Raw genomic sequence first — 22,050 nt, 5'->3', positions numbered from 1 at the left:
AGGAGGGGGAAAAAAGAAGGGGGAAAAAACTTCCTCATTAGAATTCCAACAAGGTGGATGATTGCCAGTGGAGACTAATGTAATTGTCATGGCAACTACACAATGTACAAAGATCCCAATGGAATTACTCTGATTTTCCCCTTCCCCCTTTCCCTAAAAGCCATTGGTTTAAAAAGACATTTCTGGTTTTGCAAATCTAGATGAACTGACAAGCTCTAAATAATTTCACAACAAATGGCACAACTGGGCGAAAAAACAAAACCATCAGGTTACAGACAAAAATCAATTATATATGGCTGTCAAAATATATAGAGAAACAGTATGTATACAAAAATTAAATGGGCTAAAAGAGCACGTCTTTAAGGCAGACATGGAACAATATAAAAAGAAATGGATTTTCTGCATTTACACAGGGTGTATGTTTAGCCTCCCTCTGCAAGTGAAGCCAGCCAGACGGATGCAGAGGCTGGAGGAACAGCCACAAGCAGAGGGCACCGCTCTCCTCACCCATTCGCCCACTCTAAGGGGAACCAATGTGATTACTGCATTACCCTCTGGCAACCCTGCTTGAATTCTGAGTCTGAGAAACAGACAGAAAGAGAACAAGACAGAGCGGATAAAGGGTCAACAAAGGAAAATCTAAAATGAAAAGATTCATCTAAGCATTTTTTTGTCTCACACATTCTGCATCTGCGCATGGGTGATGAAGTTCTCGGGCGATGCGGGCTTTGCCCTTTTTTTAACAATTTATTATTTCTATGAGATGACAAAAAAAGAAGGGAAAACAACAAGAGACTGTGGAAATTAGCTGAAATTAGATTAATCAATTCCACCCACAAAATCAGGTCCACTGCACTGTCAAACAGTCGTGAGAGAGAGTTTGAAGGAAACAAACTCTCTCTGTGAAGGAATAATGTTATGTTGCTTTTTTCTGGAAAGCCACTCTTCAGCTCAACATTAGCGGCTTTCTGAGTGTCCAGCACAGAGCTGAATCGACTGTTATTGTGCCTTCATTAAGCTTATTGTGTCAGCAGGAAGAGTGGAAAAAAGGGGCTATTTTAAGGGATTTATGCACTCTGTGCTTCCATGGGCGGGCAGTGAAACTCCAGGCCAGCAATACCTCCTTTCAGAGCGCTACAAAGGAAATGTAATTACCTTGATATGGTGGCAAAGGGAAAGGGCAAACTCTCAATATGCAGTAAATGCACTCACGCTGAGACCAGGCAGGGCTAATTTGCTACTGATCTGTAGGAGTTTTTCCTCATTTCTACCCCCACCACCCATTTTTCTCTCTCTTCACCACTCTCTGGGGAAAAAATAGCATGAAGGAGCCGTGACCCTACACCAGGCTACATGTGGCTGATCTCCTCATCTCTGAAAATACCTAAACGGGACAGTATTAGCATGCAACATGCATATTTAAAAACAGAGGTATCTCGCTTTTTTTCGAGCGAGATACTCACCATAACCTCTTGCTTGGCCTTAGGCATTCACATTGTGGGGTAATTTGCATGAATATTTTTTTAAAGGCACATAAAAAGCACTCAGTAGTTAATAAGACTAAACTACTAAAGAAGTTTAATTTAAGAATGCTAATTAATTCACTTTTTCATTAGCTTCCATTTCAGATTAGGGAGGCTCTGAAGACAGAAGCAGAGAACACAAGGTTTTTGGAGAGTACGAGTAAACCGCCACTCATCTCTGCAATTGAGAGAGAGAGATGCAATTACATTTTTCATTGATAAGGGCAAGTGGTTTCATTATTCTACAGGCTTTTCTCTTTGTTATACTCAATTTCAAAGTAAAACATTTATTACACATTTGTAATAAAATGTCTACATTATTGTTTTGATACAGTTATACTAGGACTAGTTAAAAATGTGACCAATGTAGTCTGATTAAAGGATTAGTTCACTTTCAAATAAAAATTTCCTGATAATTTACTCACCCCCATGTCTTTCTTTCTTCAGTCGAAAAGAAATTAAGGTTTTTGATGAAATCATTCCAGGATTATTCTCTCTATAGTGGACTTCAATTGGCCCCAAACGGTTGAAGGTCAAAATGACAGTTTCAGTGCAGCTTCAAAGGGCTTTAAACCATACCAGACGAGGAATAAGGGTCTAATCTAGGAAAACAATCTGTCATTTTCGAATAAAAAAAAAAATGTATATCTAACAACAAATGTATATATAAATGCAAATGATCGCCTCGCAATTGCCAGACCGCCTTCCGTATTCTTCAAAAAGCTTACGCTGTATGTCCTACACCTTCTCTATTCAACTTATGGAACGAACGCGGTTAAGGTATCGTTTTTTTTTGTAAGTTGAATAGGGAAGGTGTAGGACATACAGCGTACGCTTTTTGAAGAATACGGAAGGCGGTCTGCCAGAAGCCCTTGCGAGGCGATCATTTGTCATTTGTGTTAAACCTGTTAACCAGCACTGGCACGCCGACGCACCGAAGCTTCTTTGTTTAAATTAGCTCAAATTTACTGTTAGATTTAATGTAATTACCTTCACAAACTATACATCATTAAAAAGATCTAAGACTCGAGCTTCAATTTTTAATCTTTACTTTACTCTCAATATTTAAGTGACCGTTATTTGTTAATATGCGTCGGGAGTTATGAATATGAGAAACGGAGTCGTTACCTTTTCATTGAAATATGAGCGTCAGCTTCAGCCATTGAGAAAAAAACTCTGTACGATCATCATGAAAAAACTCCACAAAATAACATCCCTCGGGGCTTTTAGCTTAAAAGCATGCACATTTGGAGAAATATTGATGGACTGTCATACGTTTATGTCAATTTGCTATACAGAGGATTAATATTTATTAAATTTTTACCCAAAACGCTGTTGTCAAATGAGCGCTGTATACACTGACTACTGTGTGTTCAAACCATACCAGTAGCCGAGGGCGCTCTGTGCACCTTTAGTCCACAAATAATACATCATGAACAAGAGGCAGTCATGTGACATACACGGAACTAACAGAGGCTACCAGACATCGCTATAATCATTGATATAAACATACAGAACGTCACTTTGAAAGTAATAAATACACGATTGTGACGATATGTGGTTTATCTGTGTTCTTCACGCCATGTCAGGTATTCATAATAGTAGATTATATTTATAATGCAATGCTAATCGAGATAGCTTTTCTCATTGTGCAGAATAGCTAAAATGATATATTTTCGTCTGATTTTTATCCAAAGCCACATCACATCAAAGAAGGTATTTAAAACAATTGACTAGTAAGTTTGGAGAAAAAACATGGTTTAATCTTATAAATTGTCGTGTTTTGATGGTGTGCTAAGCTAACATGCTAACAAGCCCAGAGATGCACCTGTTCTGAGCTATAATGTAAATAAATAATTTTTAATCGTAAAGCTCACTTTTTTTCTCTCTTTTTCCAAGAAGGGCATTAGATACAGTTTGAAAGAAGGTGAAGTGAGAAGTTTGGTGAATGAAATGAGGGATTAAATTATCTTGAATAGAACATCAGTAATTATAATAGAGACAAAAGAAAAGAATAAGAGCCATAAGCTGGCTGGAGAGGTGTGAATGTGTTCAGGGGAGACTGAAACTGAATGGGGCTGTTAGCACCACAAACACAATATAGACAATACCCTTGAATAGATGACAATAAACATCAGTTAACTTTTTAGAGTCCTTTCTAAATAAAGTCTCATGACATGGTCTTGAAAAACATGTAATAAAACTCAGAGTTTTAAACCTATCATCTTCAGATTTGAAATATAACATGGTCAGACATGTGGCTTTAGCTGCAGTGCATTTCTAGATTACCACAAGGCCAACTTCACTTTTATTTTCACAAACATATTTCATAAAAATAAATTTCTAATAACTTTTCAAAATTTCAAAGCTATTTTTAACTATTTTCCTCATTGTGACAATAATTAATTATGAGTTTACCATAAACTGCAAAGTGTCTGCTTTCAAATGAGACCTTACTTATGCTTTTAGTGCAAAGGGTTCATGAACTGTATCTGTTTTAGTTTGGGTATGTCATTTTTTGGGATTTTCCAAAACGGGGGTGCTGGCTAACAGGTTAAGGTTATATTTTTCTTTATTTTTGAGAAAATGACCGATCGTTTCGCTAGATAGGACCCTTATTCCTCATCTGGAATCATTTGAGGCCAATTAAGTCCACCTATAAGGAGAATAATCCTGGAATGTTTTCATCAAAAACCTTAATTTCTTTTCGACTGAAGAAAGAAAGACATGAACATCTTGGATGACATGGGGGTAAGTAAATTATCAGGAAATTTTTATTTGAAAGTGAACTAATCCTTTAACTATCAAATGACAAGACTTTTTTTAGGCTTTTTTGACTGGAGGCGAATAAACCAACAGATTTCTGTTTTAGCAACCAATATAACACCATTTAAGCAAGAGCTCAATTCTCTGACTTCAGTTTGTCTTGTATAGTCACAAAAAAGAGGAAGATACATGCAAAGTGATTCAGGTTTAATGGATGTACAGTATAATTCATTCGACAAATGCACATAAAAGCTCCACTAAAAGAGAATGAAAGGATGGGCTTTTACTTTGGACTTATTAGTAAGGACAATTCTGTCAGCACAACAAGGATAAAGCTGGGATGTCAGAGAGGAGAACAATAAGAAACCTGAGATTCCTCAGCGAGTGAGAGGACGAGAGCGATGTGGAGGGGGAGGAGGATAAAGTGAATAAGAGGGAAAAAACATTGCATTCTTGTAACTCAAGAACTGTAAGAATGTGTGTGCAGCAGGTATTTATGGAAAGGTGATGGCAGATAGTTGCTCTGGAAACGGCGACAACAAAAGAGAAAAGCAGAGAGTAGCGGAATAAGGAAGGAAAAAAAAGAAAAACAACTGCAGGCAGCGCTCAAGGTGTGATGGCACCAGCTCTGCGTACCACGTCACCATGGCAACAAGCAGCGGGGAGAAATGGCGGTGTTAACATTCATTCAGAGAGGCAGCACATGTCCATCAATCTCTAGCACATAAAGAGGCAACAGCACGTCTGCTAATGGTGTGAAGCCTGCAGGGCGCTCCATTGTTCTGCTATAATTATGCCAAAAAGGACAGGAAAAAGGTGTTGCTCTTTTCTTCACAAAGGGGGCGCAACACAAACACAGATTCAAAAGAGAGGCTTCAGTTCATCTCAAGGTATAAAAGAAGAGCAAACCTGACAACACGCACACACATACATGCAGGCACACGGGGCACCCCGTGCACCCTTTTGAAAGAGACACCAAAGGCAGACAATCCCGCTTATCGCTTTGTTAGTGATAATCTTTTCTAAACACAGCCCTGGGTGTGCAGATAAACTCCAATCACAACATTCAAGGTGAGCTCTCTCTCTCTTCCTTCACTTCTTCCTTGGAATTCCATTTTTTTCCATTCGGTCCGTTTGCTGCCACACTCTGTCAGCAGTGGCAGGATGACGGGGCGGAGGAGAACCGGAGGAGGTGGAGAGAGGAAAACAAGATGGCACAGCGGCGTGAAGGTTATGACTTTGAACGCATGCTAGCTGGGGACCGGAGCGCACACACATCGACACGCAAAGACACAAATACACACATGGAGTGCTCCTGAGTGTTCCTGTTTGTTCCAGGTACTTCTCTGCTCTTGCTAAGTCAAACATCTACATGCCTTTACATAGCGGGAGATATGGATCAACTGGTGAAGGTCAACACCTGAGAGGGTGGAAGGGAAATCACCAGCAGCTGGCTTAGCCAAACAGATCCAAAAGGAGTAGTCTGACATTAACTGACTTTAAAATGAGTTAATTCCTGGTTTTTTCAAACAGATAATCAGCCTTGGTATTGTTAACTAAAACCATTTATAATAATTAATTTTCGTTAATTTAAATAAAATATAAATATTTTATTATTGATACTAATAAAACTTACAAAAGCATATAATAAAATGACTAAAACCTAAAAATCTAAATGAAAACTAAAAAGATAATTCAAAATATTAATAAATAGTGAATAAATAATACTAAAATAACACTGACACAAACTCGTTACAAATGTCCATTTTACCTGCACATGAAAGAAAATCTCTCTCAGCTATTGTCTTTTACAAGGAATTTTCTAACTTGGTACATTATAAAAATATTAATTAAAAAAAAAAAATAACAACAGAGCCCAATCTATGCAGTCCAATGACTAACAGATATAGTAATCAACACAACCAAACACTTCTTTGTGTATCTGTGAAAGCGCTCTATGAAGAGCGTCAAAGGTTTCTGTTTACAATGTGTTTTTGAAGCGTTGATCATTGTAGCCAATGTTGAGTGTGTGAACGCAATGGCCAATCAGAGGTGTTTAAGTTAGTTAGAATCCGATCAACACCCCTCAAAAACACTTTAGAGTTCTGCACACACATAAATCCTTTCATTATTACCAACAAAGTGTAAACACAATATAAACAAGAGAGTCATTGTGCAGTGTAGACAGCTTTTTTGATCATAGCAGGAGTGTAGATCTCAGTGAACAGGCGCTGAATGTAGCCCAAGTGATTGACAGTTTTAGTGATTATAAAGGGAGCCCTCTTTGCTCGCTTACTGTTTATAACCCATATACAAGTTTTGTTTTTCATGCTGCTGAGTACACTGCAAAGTTTCTGGACTTACAACTCTATTTAAATGCCTGATTGAATCCGACATTGGAATGATTGACAGTGACACAACCATAGCAACAGATGGGACAAGACAATGGGATACTGTATGTCAAAACCGAGCGGCAACCTCCCCGTTTCTCGTGAAGCCAATACGGAAGTGAATTAAACTGCAATTCATCGACTGGCCGCTAGGGACAGGCTGCAGAAGTGAGCAGAATCTCATTGACCATCATGTTAAATTAGCCAAGTTTACAGCAGAAAAAAACATGTTTACAGTCTGGTTCATATTGTGGTTTTGGTCTATACTGCGAATTTGCCCTTCATGACAACTCTGAGGGGGGTGAATTTTTTTATAGCTCATCAGTAAATTATATTAAGCCTTAAAGTTCTGCATAATTAAGGGCGTGGTCACTTGAGTGACAGGTATGCCGCTGCTGTCTGTGAGCCGTCATGTTACCTCAGCAGCTCATTTCAGCCGCTGAATTTGGCATCTCACTCGTATTTGTGCTTTTTTCTGTATTATTTTATACAATATATGGCTTGCTGCATACTCGAGACAGATGTCAGTCTGTGTACATGTGCTCGCATGCGGAACACATGTTGTTGGATCGTCGTGGCATTGGCTAAAAGTTTTGTTCCTGAGATTTACTACAACGACAATACCAGGAGGATATACAACTCCGACAGCACTGCTTGAATATAACTAAAACTGCTGCACTATTTTGAAAAATTATACTTTGGATACGTGCTCATTAGTTTGAGAGAACATTTGAGAGATATACATCTGGTACATATACATATATATATATATATAACCCAAGTGCCACGGATTGGATTCATCTCGCGATCTCTATTTCATTATAAAGGTATGAAATCCCATTTGATTTTTGTTATTTGCACACCCAACACAAATTAATTAGCCTACTGGTGTTGGAGCATCTATAACGTTATCGTAAAAAAATCACCGTAGATTGACAGTAATCCTTTAGTACTTTCTAATGATATTGCTATGTTTATTAATATTTTAGATAGTATCTAAGATAGATAGCTAGGGCGGGCGTGGTTTCAGCAACAAGTCGCATGGGCTCCAACTTCGTCCCGCCTCTTTGCCCATTTTCAGTTATCCGTGATTGACGTGCGGTCACGTGCAGCTAAGATGGCCGCGGCCATCTCCAGCTTCACCCATAGAACTCTATGGGTGACGTCACGGACACTACGTCCATATTTTATGGTCAAAACAGATGTGCATTAAGTCTTAGAGTATAAATGCAAACTAATAGACCTGCCACTTGTTCTATGTAATGTATATGTGTTCCTTTGTCCTTCATTGTATTACTATTTTTTCACTTAATCTTTTTATAAACAGTGTTTACTTATAAACATTTGAAGGCATCATAAATAAACTCATTTAATTTAATTAATGGTTAAATAGTAAAATAGTTGCAACAGTTTTTGCTATGGTACCGAAATAGGCACAAAGAACCATGAAATTGTACTACTGGAATTTTTGGTACTGTGATAACTCTACATCAGACTTATTCAAACTGTAACTTATGAGTCATTTTGAATTATTCATTAATTGGTTCATAAAAAGTGGCGCAAGAAACACTGGCATAGAGTAATGGATGGACCTTTGGATTTTAAAGCGGAACTCTGCAGAACTCTCCCCCTACAGTTTCCTTCAATGAATCACACTGTCATAAATACTCCAAGCGCAGCTCTGGACTACAACGACTACAACGCTCACCAGCGTAGTTTTGCAAATACAGTACAAGAAAGAGGAGGTGGGTAATTTGCAAATACAGTACACTTGATGGAGGTGGGTAATTTTCGAAATTGTCTTATAAAGTCATAATATATACATTGTTTTTTAATTACTGTAAAGCATTTTGTCACTCTTGCGTGAACGTGAACATGAGGCGAGATTGTTTCGGGTCGGTGCAGCTCAACTTGCAAGTGCTGTATTCTGGAGTAGACGTGCCAGAGGGGGTTAGTGCACGCCACAAACCAAAGTCCCTTTAAGACAAGTCATTTCACTCGGCGGCCATCTTTGAAACGCCTCTCGGGCATCCTGGGCATCATGCCCTATCTCTTTGAATGGGGAAACATCAAATTCTCCAAAACTGTTCACCAACCTTACGATTACATTTCATATTTGAAATCACCAATGAAATCTGACAACAGCTGTCTTATAAATGTTTTATCCAAACGCTCAAATCATGACAAAAAACTGTATTTTTTAGGCTGGATCAAGCTAATGCGCATGCGCAGACCTAAATGCGCGTCTCTTCTGCCATGTTTCAGAGTCTGACTGTTTCTATAGAAACCGGTGCTTCTAACGGCTTGCTGCAGTGAGGCGATGACTTTACCAGTCGGCGATTGGCTCTTATTTAGAAGGCGGGACTTATTCCGCCATATTGCACGTTACACTTTCTCCCATTGAAAACAATACGAGTGACACGTCTTGTGTTATTCTATAGTCTTTGCTCAAACACACCACCACAAGTCAATTAACCATCGTAAGGACTTAGAAAACTATTTATGAAGGTAAAAAAAGTTACTTAGTTCTGCTTTAAGAATATTGAGATTGTTCAAATGAAGAAGTGATTAATCAAATAGCTGATTAACATCAGATTTTACTATTCATTATATTAATTCATTATAAAACTAATCGCTACAGCCCCAATGCCAAATGAGAAGTCACTGGATACAAATCGAGTGACTAAAGTCACATTCCATGACTTCTTGTGGCATAAGCCCTTAGCACTTTGGTTCTGACATGATTGCGACATTTAATTAAAAAACAAATACCACAGTGCCTCCAGAACTCATAAGTTACTCTTCCAATGCAGTGTTGGCATGTCATTGCAATCATAACAACACAGTGACTCACTGAGGTTCTAAGGGTTATCAACTCCTAGTGTGTCAGCTGAGCTTAAGGTCAGAAGGACACATTATCTACACTGTCAATGATCATGGTTTCTGCAGTGTTAGAGGATGTTCGTATATAAACGGGCCTTGCAGGACAACTGTGCTGCTCTCAACAGTAGCTGCAACTTGCAGAAGTGGCCAAATGCAGAGGATGAGTCACATCAAACAAAGAACTAAATCTGTCCAAAAAAACCCCAAACAAAACAAATAGAGGTGTGTTGCATCTCTTTTTGAGCCCTCAAACACAGGATGCAAAGATTAATTGCCCCCTGTCTCAGAACTGCATAAAGTATCCACATAACCTCTTCAAAAGGATAAGAAACCGAGAAGAGAGACTCAGCTGAGGGCTGATAATAATGTGTCACTATACCTGCAAATGCGGGGACAAGCTGAAACCTCTAGATACATCATAGTACGAAAGTAATGCGGAGATCTTAGTGGGAGATTGTCGAATGTCATATTGGCTTTGGGATCTGGCGATAGCTCTGGGTCTAGTGATAACTGTTTGAAATGGGTGTGAACGCACAGCACACGAAGGCCCGGAATCCCACCTGTTCAGAGAGCTTTTGAGCGAGACGGAGAGGATGAGATAGAGACACGTGGAGCAGCCATGGGGCCTGAATGGAAGTGAAAAGGGGCTGAGAAACTCCACAGGGAGCATGGCACAAAGGAACTGTTCTCACCCTAATGAGCAGCCAGATCTCAACACTGCAAGCCTCCAAAACTTCCAGACCTGTTCTACTCTCACATGGGACTGTATCAGACACTTTCACTCTCACTGGAGGGGTTTGAGTAACAAAGTGCTGGCCAAACACAGAGCTTGTTGCTGTGGTTGAGGTGGGAGGCCTGCTCTGAGCGATGGGCACAAAAATCACTTTCTGACTCAACACATTCACAGTGTAATTACATCCAGCTGCCTTTGTAATCTACTTTGGAAAGGGAAATCAAGGAGAGGGATGATGGAAAGATGAGAGATTGAGAGAAAGATCAGAGAACCCACTGAATGATGCATCTAGAGAGGCCGTGGGCCCAAACTCTTACCGGAAAGCCTCCAGCACAGTTCTCTCCGGCAGACGAGGGGCAACTCGCTCGAAGGCACTTTTGAAGTCATCCAGCTTTAAGAAGCCACGACCTGGAGACAGTACAAACCCAGAGCAAGAGTTAACAAGACTAATACTTTAAAACATCAAAAAGACTTTCACTGCGGGGCCGGGTGTGTTATTAGAACGCCACGCTCACATGAGATCAGGCAAAGAAAACTAGATAAGCACACCTGAGAGCACGCTCTCATTATTTTCTCTTATCTTAGGGAATAAAATAAGCTTTCTCTGTTCATTCCACCCCATAAAACGATGGCGGCTAAAGCTTAAAGTATACTTCCCTTGTCCGCATTCTGCTCTGGCTCACAGACTGTCTGCCTGACGAAAATTTAATGAACAGTACAATCCACTGATTTTTGTGCACACTATCCACATGCAGACCAGTTGTGTCCGTGTGGGCTTGTGTGCGGACAACGGCGCATATGCGAGTGATTCGTGTGCTTGAAAAGAACGGTTTACTAGAAAACGTCCATCCACGCTCACAGTCAAAGGAGTATACTTTGAAAGGCTTGCGCACTCGACTGTGTGCAAGATGGATCAGAACGTGAAAAAAAGTATACCTGAGCCTTAAGTCCACTTACAGCATTTTGACTGAGACTGTGAAAGCAAGGAGTAAGACCAGCTGGGATCTCAGAGTGTCTACAGGAGCCTCTTCCTGAGAGCTCAGAGGAACAGCTTGTTGTGCCTTCTTCTCAGCGGCTGGCACGCAGGACTTTGATTTGCAGGAAATGGCTCCCCTGAGGAAGTTTAGAGCGCTCGCATCCAAAGTCAGAGCTGAGAGTGGAATCTGTTTAGCGTGTCTGCTGAATTGATGAGAGGCACAGCGGCGCACTGAGAGGGGGGGATTACGAGGAGGGGGGGGAGTCTTGGGCAGCACTGTGACATGCATGTCAACACGCCAGACCCGACAACACCAGCTCACCAACCGTAACCAAACACTGCCCTCCACAGCCATGATGATAGGGATGAGAGTCACACACCTGCGGAAAACCACAGGACCTGTGCAAAACCAGAACATCTCATCTGTAAAAAGACTTGAAGTGTTAAAAAGGTGTATAATGCCGTGATTTATTTGCTGAACGCAGACGAAATCAAATGTTTTGACGACAAAGCATGAGCATCAATCGGTAGGGAGCATGGCTCACTTTCACACCGGGTGAGAATGGGAGAGTTTCCAACTGCACCAAGCATGCTCTATCACCGGGCAGGCTGCCACTTCAGCTCTGAATGGGAGCGACGCACTTCAGCGCGCTTTAGCTTCCAACACATACCCATTGAAGATGAGGATGGGGGTGACGGCGCAGATGAAACAGTCAAAAATCTCATCCAGCGCAAACTGTTCAGCCGCAGATAGGAGAGGACTTGCCTCTGTTGGCAGGCTGACAGGAACATCAGGCAGAGAAAGCCAGGACAGAGGGTTTAAGCTTAGCTGGCAGAGGAACAAAGACAATCAATCTGGGAACTGCTGAAATTATTAAGACACTTTGCTAGCATGTAAGCTCTGCCGGAGAACACCTGCCTGACAGTTGTCCTTCAGGTTTCCAGCTGCACATGTTCATTCACAACTGTTTAAAGGGAAGCCAATTAAATTTTTTTTAAAAGATCCCATTTTGATATAAAGTGCATAGCACTATCATTTGTCAGTGCTGATATATACAGTTAAGAGCAGAATCACAATAAGTTGGGTTAGTTAAGAATAAGTCAGAATCATAATTCCAATCTTGGTTCTAAAATTAGCCAATTTTCAGGTTGCTCTGAATTCGTACAAGGGTTGAGTGAACTCGCTCACAGCAATTTGGTCCTCAAGATGAATTTGATGGTTCATTAACATTCACAATTCTAATTAAAAGCCAACTGTATTTTTTTTTTTAAATGCCTAGTGCTTATTGCTGGAGACTATTTTAGTTCCTGGGAGGATGTAAAAATGCTCTAAAGCCTGATCGGGTGGCTCACGGGAAGTCAGAGATATTTCAAAGACGAATGAGAAATCAAATGAGATACAAGAGAGATAAACAAAAAGTGAACGAGAGAGAGCTTCAGGCAAAAATAGGTCCATCGAATGTCTGCTGAAGAGGCGGCTTTCACATGAATAAATATTCTGCTCAAACAAACCAGTTTTCCTCTTTAATGGCGGGTCAGCAAGGTTAATGAAATAAGATCCCTCAGCCATTCTGAGCAGATTCAATCAAGGTCAGCTGATATCCTCTTCCTGTGGTCACTCCTGACTTGGTGGAATTATTTCTGTTACAAAATTAATTAGTTAATTATGCATTTACCTCTCTTTGGAATATCCTACAAACAGTTCTAGGGAGGGTGAAACAGTCCATGGAGACCGCAAGGCCCATTTTACTGTGATTTCTACTCAACCTTGAAGCCTTAATTTCACAGAGTTACTTAATTTAGGGCAGAAAAGTACTTCAGAGACAGCAGCTAAAGATGGGGGGAGCTTTAGCTTTGTATTTGGCTTTTTTAGGTTGTCAAGCATTCATTGAATCAGCTCTCAGTTAATTTTATGCAAATAAACTTGTGCATTGCTAGGAAAAAAAAGTATACTCAATCACAAAACGTTTTGTTTCTTTTTCCCAAAAAATCTGGGAGGAAAAACTACCAGGATGGAGCATATCCATTGCATGATAGTAACAGTGGACCAAGAATAGGACCCATGGCGCCCTCTACTGCTATAATATGAAAACAATTGCCAGCCACAACGGGTGTGTTAAAAATGCTATCATAAACACACAGTTATGGATAGATGACACAGGCACCGGCCATTGTTTAAAAAAGAATATTAAAAAACTGATGTAATTTTTTCTGCCCTACACCAAATGTATCTCGCACTGCATTCATTGCACCTCCTTCAAAATTGATTCTGCTCACTACAGTTGCACTATATACACCATTACAATTAAGCATTTAGCAAACACTTATTCACTTATTCGAATTAAAAGTACACTTCTCACCAATATATATGTATGTTTTCTGGGAATCAAAAGATGCTCTAACAGTTGAGCTACAGGAATAAAACAGCCCATTATCCACCAAGTCTAATTCCTTGCACAATGAACTTAGCCAATAAATGTGAAAAGTGATTCTGAACTGCACATGGACTCAGTGTCCCCATTTACATTTGTGGTCTTGGCTGCTCTGTTGATAGGTTCAGAAGGACCGACTGCTGATTTTACCAATCACAAATGTAACCAATCAGCTCAAGAAAGTTTACATCTGTCCATCTGCCAGCGGACATTCTAGGCCTCTAATAATGTCTAATCATGTTTAGTTTCCCAGCTATCCTAGCACTTGTCACTTGTGTGATGTGTACTGTTTTGTTACTTGCACTGAGAAAGTGTCAGCTAAAAATCACAGATTTAATGTGCATATGCCTTGTACTTGCACAGAAGACAGTCCCAAAACAGTTTTGTTTATGCTGGGCTGTGCATTTCTCTAGATTCTCTATTTTTTAACATCTCACCAAAATAAAGGTCACAAGGTCTGCAGGCAGATATATCACCACCAGTCTAATTTTGTATCAATTTATCATGTAAATTGTAAATTTTTATGTTAAAAGTTATTACATTTGCCTACACTGGATGTGAGCATCAAAAGAAAATAAAAAAAAAACATTATAATCACTCACGCTGTCTACACTGGATATAGTATACAGATGTGCATTAGGTTCCTGGCATACTCCACGAACCTGAGTCTGTCGATAACAGGACAAATAGAAGGGTGAAAGAACATCTGCTTTGACGCATACAGATTAAACTGCTCATTTGGGTCTCTGTACAGACTTCTGCAGGATTCCAGCATTGGAAACAAGGGGATTGTTTATTTTAATGATGTCCCGGATCACGTCAGAGGATTATATGTTTGTTCTGAGCATTTTATTTTGTAAATGCGGCACAGCGTAATGGAGAGTTCGCAAAAAAAACTTTTGTGGAAAGATGCAGCAGCCAACTCTATTGGATCTGACAGCAGCTGTATCACAAATCATAAGTAAATGATTTCATAATGGTTTGTCTTCAAATTAATGTTTTCAAAACACTAACTTGCATGCAATAGCTAGTGGGCGTTGTTATGTTTCCTATGAAATGACATTAGCCATAATCGTAAGTGGCCATTTACTGACAAGCCTTAAAGGAGCTGCCTCTTCAAACTTGAGATATAGGGTCAGAATAAAGTTTGAAGATAATCGTTTTTCCTCATATATATTTGTTTGTGCAAAACAAAACTTTAATAACATTATAAATGAACTTCATGGAATATATTAAAATAATAATAATAAAAAAAAAATCAATGTCATGAGTCATGACTCCTTTGAACATGCAGAATGTAAAGAGTGGAGGAACGTACAGTGTACATCAAATGCAGTGAAGATCTGCCTTGTCTTCTCATATGGGTCTTCTGCTGACATCTTCCTCGCCATGAGAGGCACAAACTGCTCCAGTGGGACCCCTTTCAGAGAAAAAGAAAGAGAGGAGAAAGAATGCTGGGTTTATTACAAGGCTCTTGTCTGAAGTGCATGCTCTTCCTTTACATGGCAGTCATCTGAAAGCACTGTGTTTAAAGGAGTAATATCTTTCTCTCTTGCCTGCAGGGTAGTCATTTTTTCTCTGAGTGCTATTATTGAGATGAAAAAGGTAGGCTGGGGAGTTCTAGATAGCATCCTCAAGAAACACAAATATACAGAGGGAGTCTGGCGTGGGGATCTGGGTGGGCTACGCTGACAGTGATGGCTGAGAAACTGGGGGATAAAGCTCTATTGGGAAAAGCATAAATTAATTAAGAGATCCAAGGACAGATGTGACGGCTCCACTGCACTTCGAGTCATGCCAAAACATACGCTGTAATACATCCTTAGAGAATCTCACACCTAACGGACAAGCGATAAAAGAGCACTATGTGAACACAGAAAGGATTGCATTCTAAAAACAAGTTAATAAGCAGATGTGTACTTTTTCCTGAAGAAAATTATAGTGGTACTTGATTGCTAAGGTGTTCTAAGTGGGCATTAGAAAGTTGTTAGTTGGCTGAAAACTAGTCCATGTCAAAGAAATAAAAATAAATAAATAAATCTCACCATCAAGTTTCTATAATATCCTGGTCACTAGATAGGGCCTTCCTCCCTATGTCTGATTGCTTAGTAAAATAGCACACCTCTCATCAAGCTGCATGAATTGAGGTATGACATACATCTGTAGCATAAATGGTGAAGGACCAATGTTTCATACAATATAAAATAAATAAGTAAATGCATTTAAGTTGCAGTTAATTAAGAAAATCATATTTTACTAAAGTAGCAATGTAGCAGAAGTAGCAACAGTCCTTTTCTTCTATATTGTGACGTACACCCAAATGAAATGGATTATTGGGGAAAAAAATGCAGGGCAAAAAAATGAAACATGAATGGATGAATAATTCACAATAAGATCAATATCATGCACAGGGATGCAAACACATCAGGGGTGAAAAAGGTGAGAAAGATGCAAGAAATTCCCCCCTCTCCCCCAACGAAAAAAAACATACCAAAAAGGGGGGGGGGGGTGGCTGATGGGGGCTCTAGATAGGTATACATAGTGGTTTGTGAAATGCCATGCCTTTAAAATAAAAAGTTGACTTTGGTAAAAGCAAACCGTTTAATTACATTATGACAATATAGTATAGTAGGGCTCAACTAAAGTTGTATTCGTTGGTAAAATGGTAGCTAATGCTAGTAGCGTTATACAAGTTGTTTTTAGAATAAAAAGTATGTTCGATTCGGTGGAAATAACGCTAACAACGTTAAAATCAAAACAAGTCAGCCATGTCAGGCTTAATAACAGTCCCAAGCTTTTTATATCGATGAAGGTTATCATAACACTACTTTGCGAGATTCTTACAATAAGGAGATGACATATTCATATTCACTCTTCCCAGGAGCGTTGCACATGGTGCAAAGCTAGAAGGTCTGAGGGTTTTTTTGCTTTTTTTTGACAACTGAGGAGGCGTTATTCTCATAATTTCATTCACCGTGACCCTGTCCAAAGACTGTCCTCTGAACCTACAGAGCTACAGAGATTTTAAACACCACAGAAGAGACATTTGCTTCTATTATCATCATGTAGCCATGAAAATACATATTTGAATTAAATTATAAAGTATAGACAAACAAGATCATTTAACCAGCCATTTTGTCCTCCAATTGTATTATTCACTCTCTAAAAAAAGAAAATGTTTACATGTATGCCAGACAGCACGTTTGAAGAGAGGACCACACCTGCATAAATAAATGCAATAATAGGAAAATAAACAAAAGGAATAAATAAGGGTGTTCCGATCGATCAGCCAATAATTGTTTTATATTGTTAGATTGGTGGACTCTATAAAGGCAGATCAGAAGAGCCTATCATTCATTTATTCTTGTACGACCTTCTAGGGTCACAGGGATGGAGCCTATTTCAGTTTCTTAGGCCATAGGCAGGGAAAAGCACCATGGAAAGATGGTCATCACAGGGCTCTCACACACACAGAGCCAATTTTTGACTCTCCAATCTACCTACCCTGCATCTTTGGACTGTGGTAGAAACCAGAGTACCCAGAGGAAACCCACGCTGACATGGGGAGAACATGCAAACTCCACACAGAAAGGACTCCTGACACAGCCGGGGCTTGAACTGGGGACCTTCTTGCTATGAGTGCAAACCACTGAGTCACCGTGCTGTCCTGTGTGTGTCATTGCAACAACAGCAACCCTAAAGCAATGAAAAGCAAGAAACTAGGGCTGTGCAATGTTAATGTTTTTCTTTTCTTTATAGCGGTGCACTTTCGTTTCTTTCTAAAAACCCAAACTTAATATCCAAATCAGGTAAATCAGTGATTGTATTGAAATGCAGTCACCTGTTGCTAAACTGCAGGATGTGTTTCCCAAGTGGCTTTCTGTTCGCACGCACTGAGATGGAGTGGAACACAGATAAGCAAAGTATACTTTGGGTTTCGGGTTCGCCCTTAAATGGTCAAATGCACAGAGAAAATACTGGCTTGGTGAGAATTCACTTAAACACAGTCGGTTATGTCTTAAGTGAACATAAAGACTTGGGAAATAACCCCAAGGGGTCTATTTGAACCTTTCGTCCCAGACAAAAGATTGCCATTGTGAAACAATCTTGGTGATTTCAGTGATCATGGCTCATAATCGGTGGTCCTATGTCGTACAGTGAGAGAGGTTCAAAGACGGCCGTTTTCCCGGTCTTGCGACCAAAGATAGCCTACGATCGTTTTCTGACAGTGTCAGAAATTCAGCATGACCAACGCACAGTGTTTCTTGCTACGAACTACGTCTACTGACCAGCCAATAAAATTGCAATATGAATATGAGTACTAATCACCGCCACCTGCACATCATCAGCACAGCAATCACCTCCACCTTAAAAACCCCACACTCACACACAGTCACTGTCCAGTCTTCGTTTGTACCACAACTCCATGTGTACTTACCTCAAGGACTCCAACCTGCTACTTACCTGTCTCCAGTGTCTCCAGTGTCTCCAGTGTCTCCAGTGTCTCCAGTGTCTCCAGTGTCTCCAGTGTCTCCAGTGTCTCCAGTGTCTCCAGTGTCTCCAGTCTTCCTCGTGTGCTTCTCCAACTGTGTGTGAGTGTTCCCAGTCTCCAGTCTCCAGCGTGTTCTTCCAAACTCATCCTACAATCAACAAAAGGACAGTATCATTCTTCTATCAACATTCCAAGTTTCAGTAATTGCCATATACTCACCTTATTCTCTGCTGATATCAATAAAACACTGTACTTGCTTTTACATCTGCCTCCGAGCCATCTCTGTTGTAACAGCAACACACTTATTGTATTTTTATTTACAAATATTTTACATTTTATCTCCAATCGCGGATTGCCTTTGTCTCTGCCCTGCTTCGTGTGCCAACCCCCCACCTCAACTCCTCTACCAAGGTACTGTTTAGATGGAAATCGAAAAATTATGACATAGGGAATCGGGAGCTGTTGGCGGTCAGGCTGACTCTGGCGAGTGGGTCACTGGTTGGAGGGGTCGATGCAGCCCTTCTTGGTCTGGACGGATCATAAGAACTTGGAGTATACCCATTTAGCCAAGAGGTTGAGCTTACCCCAGGCTCGATGGGAACTCTTCTTCAGCTCAACTTTACTCTCTCGTATCATCCAGGCTCTAAAAATGTTGTTGTGCTGACTGATACCATCATCCTCAGGGAGATGATGGTAGGGTCCCTCTCCTGGGGTGTCTAGAGGCAAGTGGAGGAGCCCATAAAAGAGAGAGAAGTGCCAAGGGGGTGTCCAGAGGGTAGGCTATTTGTGCCGGCTGTGTTGCGCCCTTTAGTCCTCTGGTGGGGGCATTCGTCCAAGCTAGTCTGTCTGTCATCCAGGAGTTCGGATATTCTGGTGACAATCCATGGCCCAGGATGTCAGGTAGTTTGTGTTGGCCTGCTCGGTTTGCGCCAAGATCAAGAGTTCTTACCAGTCACCTGTTGGTCTGCTTCACCCTCTGCCCATCCCCTCCCACCCCTGGTCACATATAGCCCTCACAAACTGCCCTCAGCCAAGGAGACTACTCATATAATGGTTGATCACGTCTTCAGGATTCATGGTCTTCTGGTAGATGTGGTCTCTGATAGGGGGCCACAGTTTGTCTCCCGGTTCTGGAAAGAGTTTTGTTGTTAGATCCGGCCTCTATGAGTCTGTTGTCTGGTTTTTATCCTCAGACCAATGGGCAGTCCGTGCGGGCAAACCAGGATCTGGAACAAGCTCTCCACTGCTAGATGTTCCAGAATCTGAGTTCTTGGAGTCAATAGTTGTCCTGGAATGAATACGCCCACAACTCCTTGCCGGTGGCCACCACAGGTCCCATTGGGTTTCAGCCTCCTTTGTTCCCCTCACAGGAGCCCGATTCCGCTGTTCCGTCTGCCTTAGCCTTTGTCCGCCAGTGTCATCACACCTGGAAGAGGGCTGAGGAATGGACTTCCAGACGAACCAAGGTGGTGGCCAACCATCACCGAACACCTGCTCCCTGCTACATGTGGTCAGAAGGTATGGCAGTCTACAAAAGACATACCTCTCCGGGTGGCCTCTCGCAAGTTAGCCCCCAGGTTTATTGGGCCATACCAGCTCACCAAGATGTTGAGTCCAGTGGCAGTAAGGCTCAAGTTACCTTCTACACTTGGTCGGGTACACCCAGTCTTCCATGTTTCTCAGGTCAAGCCTGTGTTTTGTCCTCGCCTTAACCCATGTATGAAAGTAAAATAAATGAAAGAATAAATAAAAGTTAAAAAAGAATAAAATAAATGTAAAAATAAACAGAAAATGATTTTTAAAATAAATAATAATAAATATTTTTATTAAAATATTTATATTTGTTAAGTCATTTATTAAACTATTTTTTAAATTTATTAGTTTATCAATTTATTTATTTATTTTTTATTTCTGCAGTCCTCCATATGTTTGGCAACAAATGAAAGATGAAGCTGTGCAGACCTCTTTAAAACCCATCTCTCTTTCACTCTATTTCCCTCCTGCCTTTAAACGATGGTGGTGCAGATAGTCAGATCAGGGCTGACTGTCATTCACTGTGATAGAGAGACCATCAATCAATGAAGTGTAAACTGGGTGGCCTGTACGTCCTTCCCACCCCTTTCTTGATTTCTGCTTCTTTACCATCTTCACTACCTTGGGGCCTTTGTACTCTCTTCTTTATTCAATTGGTTTTCTTCGGACCACCCTCCCCTTCTCTCTCACATCCACACATCTCCTCTCGTCTTTTGCGTGACTCATTCAGCAAAACAGGCCACTGACTGACACACACAGTCTCTCTCTCTCACTCACACACACACACACTCAGGGAAACATGTAACAGCGTTCTCGCCCAGAGCTCCTCTTTAAAATCATGGGCATCTCTGATTTGATGTGCTTCCTCCCATATCACTTCAGACTGTCCCTGAGCCATTCCAGACCAGGTGGTAAGCCAGAATACAAACATTTCATGGATGCTGATTGAATATTGCATAAACAACTAAATATAAGTTTTGGAGATTCAATGACTAAATCTAAAGCTTCAGATCTAATCTACTGCACCATTCTGTTTAGTCAAGCACTTGTCTGGGCTTTGCGAATCAAAGGTCATCATAATCAAATGTTTGCCATACAAAGCCTGGGACGATGTTCATATTCACTATCTAACTGCAGTTCTATATATACGGCGATGACATTTTCTGACTTTTCCTGTAGTATTCTCAGCAAATGCTGGTCATTTATGTAGGGATGCACACACAATAAAAATTCTGGTCAATACAGATTATCTGATCATTACTTTAATGTTATGGCCATTATTCGATAAATGGTTGATAATACATTTCTATACTTTTTCTATCCCAAAAAACAAAACAAAACAAAACAAAACAAAAAAAACACACAACTAAAATGGATAATTTTAAATGACATGTGAAATTAGGCATCACAACTTTATAATGTAAAGGTTTTCAGGTTGAAAAGACTATATGTTACCAAGTTGGTCAAAGAGTTTTTGTACTATTTCTAACTACATACTAAATAAACCTATTGTACCTGAAAGACATATTTTTAATGCATATTTTTGCTATAATGTATTTGTGCTATTGTTTGTAATTTGCTTCTTTGTTCTTATTTTTAATAACAAAAAAACTATATCATGGTATATATCATCAACCCCTAGTTGCCAGCCGTCCCATAAAATACAGGATTGTCCAGTATTTAAAGCTGCAGTCCGTAAGTTTTGCCTCTTTGTCGCCATCTCTGTTCGAAACCTGCAATTGCAGTTATCTGCGGAATTATCATCTTTATGTGGGTTGTGCATCGGCTCGGCTCCTCACCGCGGATGAATCTAATGCTTTGAGGAGAATGTGTGGCTGTCAGTCACCGCACCAGTGGATACTGTACTTTGGAATCACAGATTGTAGTCTTGGAAGTATGATCAAAATAAGGATTTTCACCGGAAAACATCATATGAAAAATTAAGTAACAAATCTGCCACTTTTGTTCTGACTAACTGAGAAAAAAAAAGCATTACAATAAATTCCAGCTGCTGTGAGAAAAAGGCTGTAAATGATCCTGCCACCTGCAGCATCCCCACATGATATAGCCTACTAGCTGGGACTTGTTCTTTATGTAAACAGACGTGACGTAATGACGCAAAGATGAATGGCGCATGCTTGAATTTCCATATTGTAAAGACTGTAAGGCTATCCCCAATGCTGCCTTCATGTGCTATCGGAATTATCGTAAATGCGAGTTTCCTAGATAAAAGTTGCACATGGCAGTTTACCACTGGGAAGCTCAGAAATAATTTTGATACCCAAATTCCCGAGATGAGCGGGCCATAAACTTTAAACACAG

At 40.3% G+C, this 22,050-nt stretch overlaps 1 protein-coding gene across 5 annotated transcripts in view; it reads right to left on the bottom strand.

Moving 5' to 3' along the window:
* efcab11 (EF-hand calcium binding domain 11) overlaps positions 1 to 22,050 on the bottom strand; it is a 107,398-nt gene that overhangs the window by 75,970 nt on the left and 9,378 nt on the right. For 4 of the 5 annotated variants that reach the window (XM_048190762.1, XM_048190764.1, XM_048190765.1 and 1 more), the window contains exons 4-5: positions 15,022 to 15,123; positions 10,613 to 10,703 (exon numbers count right to left, since the gene is read on the bottom strand). In XM_048190762.1, the coding sequence (XP_048046719.1) occupies positions 10,613 to 10,703; positions 15,022 to 15,123 (193 nt within the window). The remainder of the gene's footprint in view (positions 1 to 10,612; positions 10,704 to 15,021; positions 15,124 to 22,050) is intronic. The other variant, XM_048190766.1, reaches the window with a different exon arrangement.

This window comes from Megalobrama amblycephala, linkage group LG5 (assembly GCF_018812025.1).
Source record: "Megalobrama amblycephala isolate DHTTF-2021 linkage group LG5, ASM1881202v1, whole genome shotgun sequence".
Lineage (NCBI taxonomy): Eukaryota > Metazoa > Chordata > Actinopteri > Cypriniformes > Xenocyprididae > Megalobrama > Megalobrama amblycephala.
The sequence above is the reverse complement of the archived record's forward strand: the minus strand, read 5'-3'. Positions and strand labels throughout refer to the sequence as shown.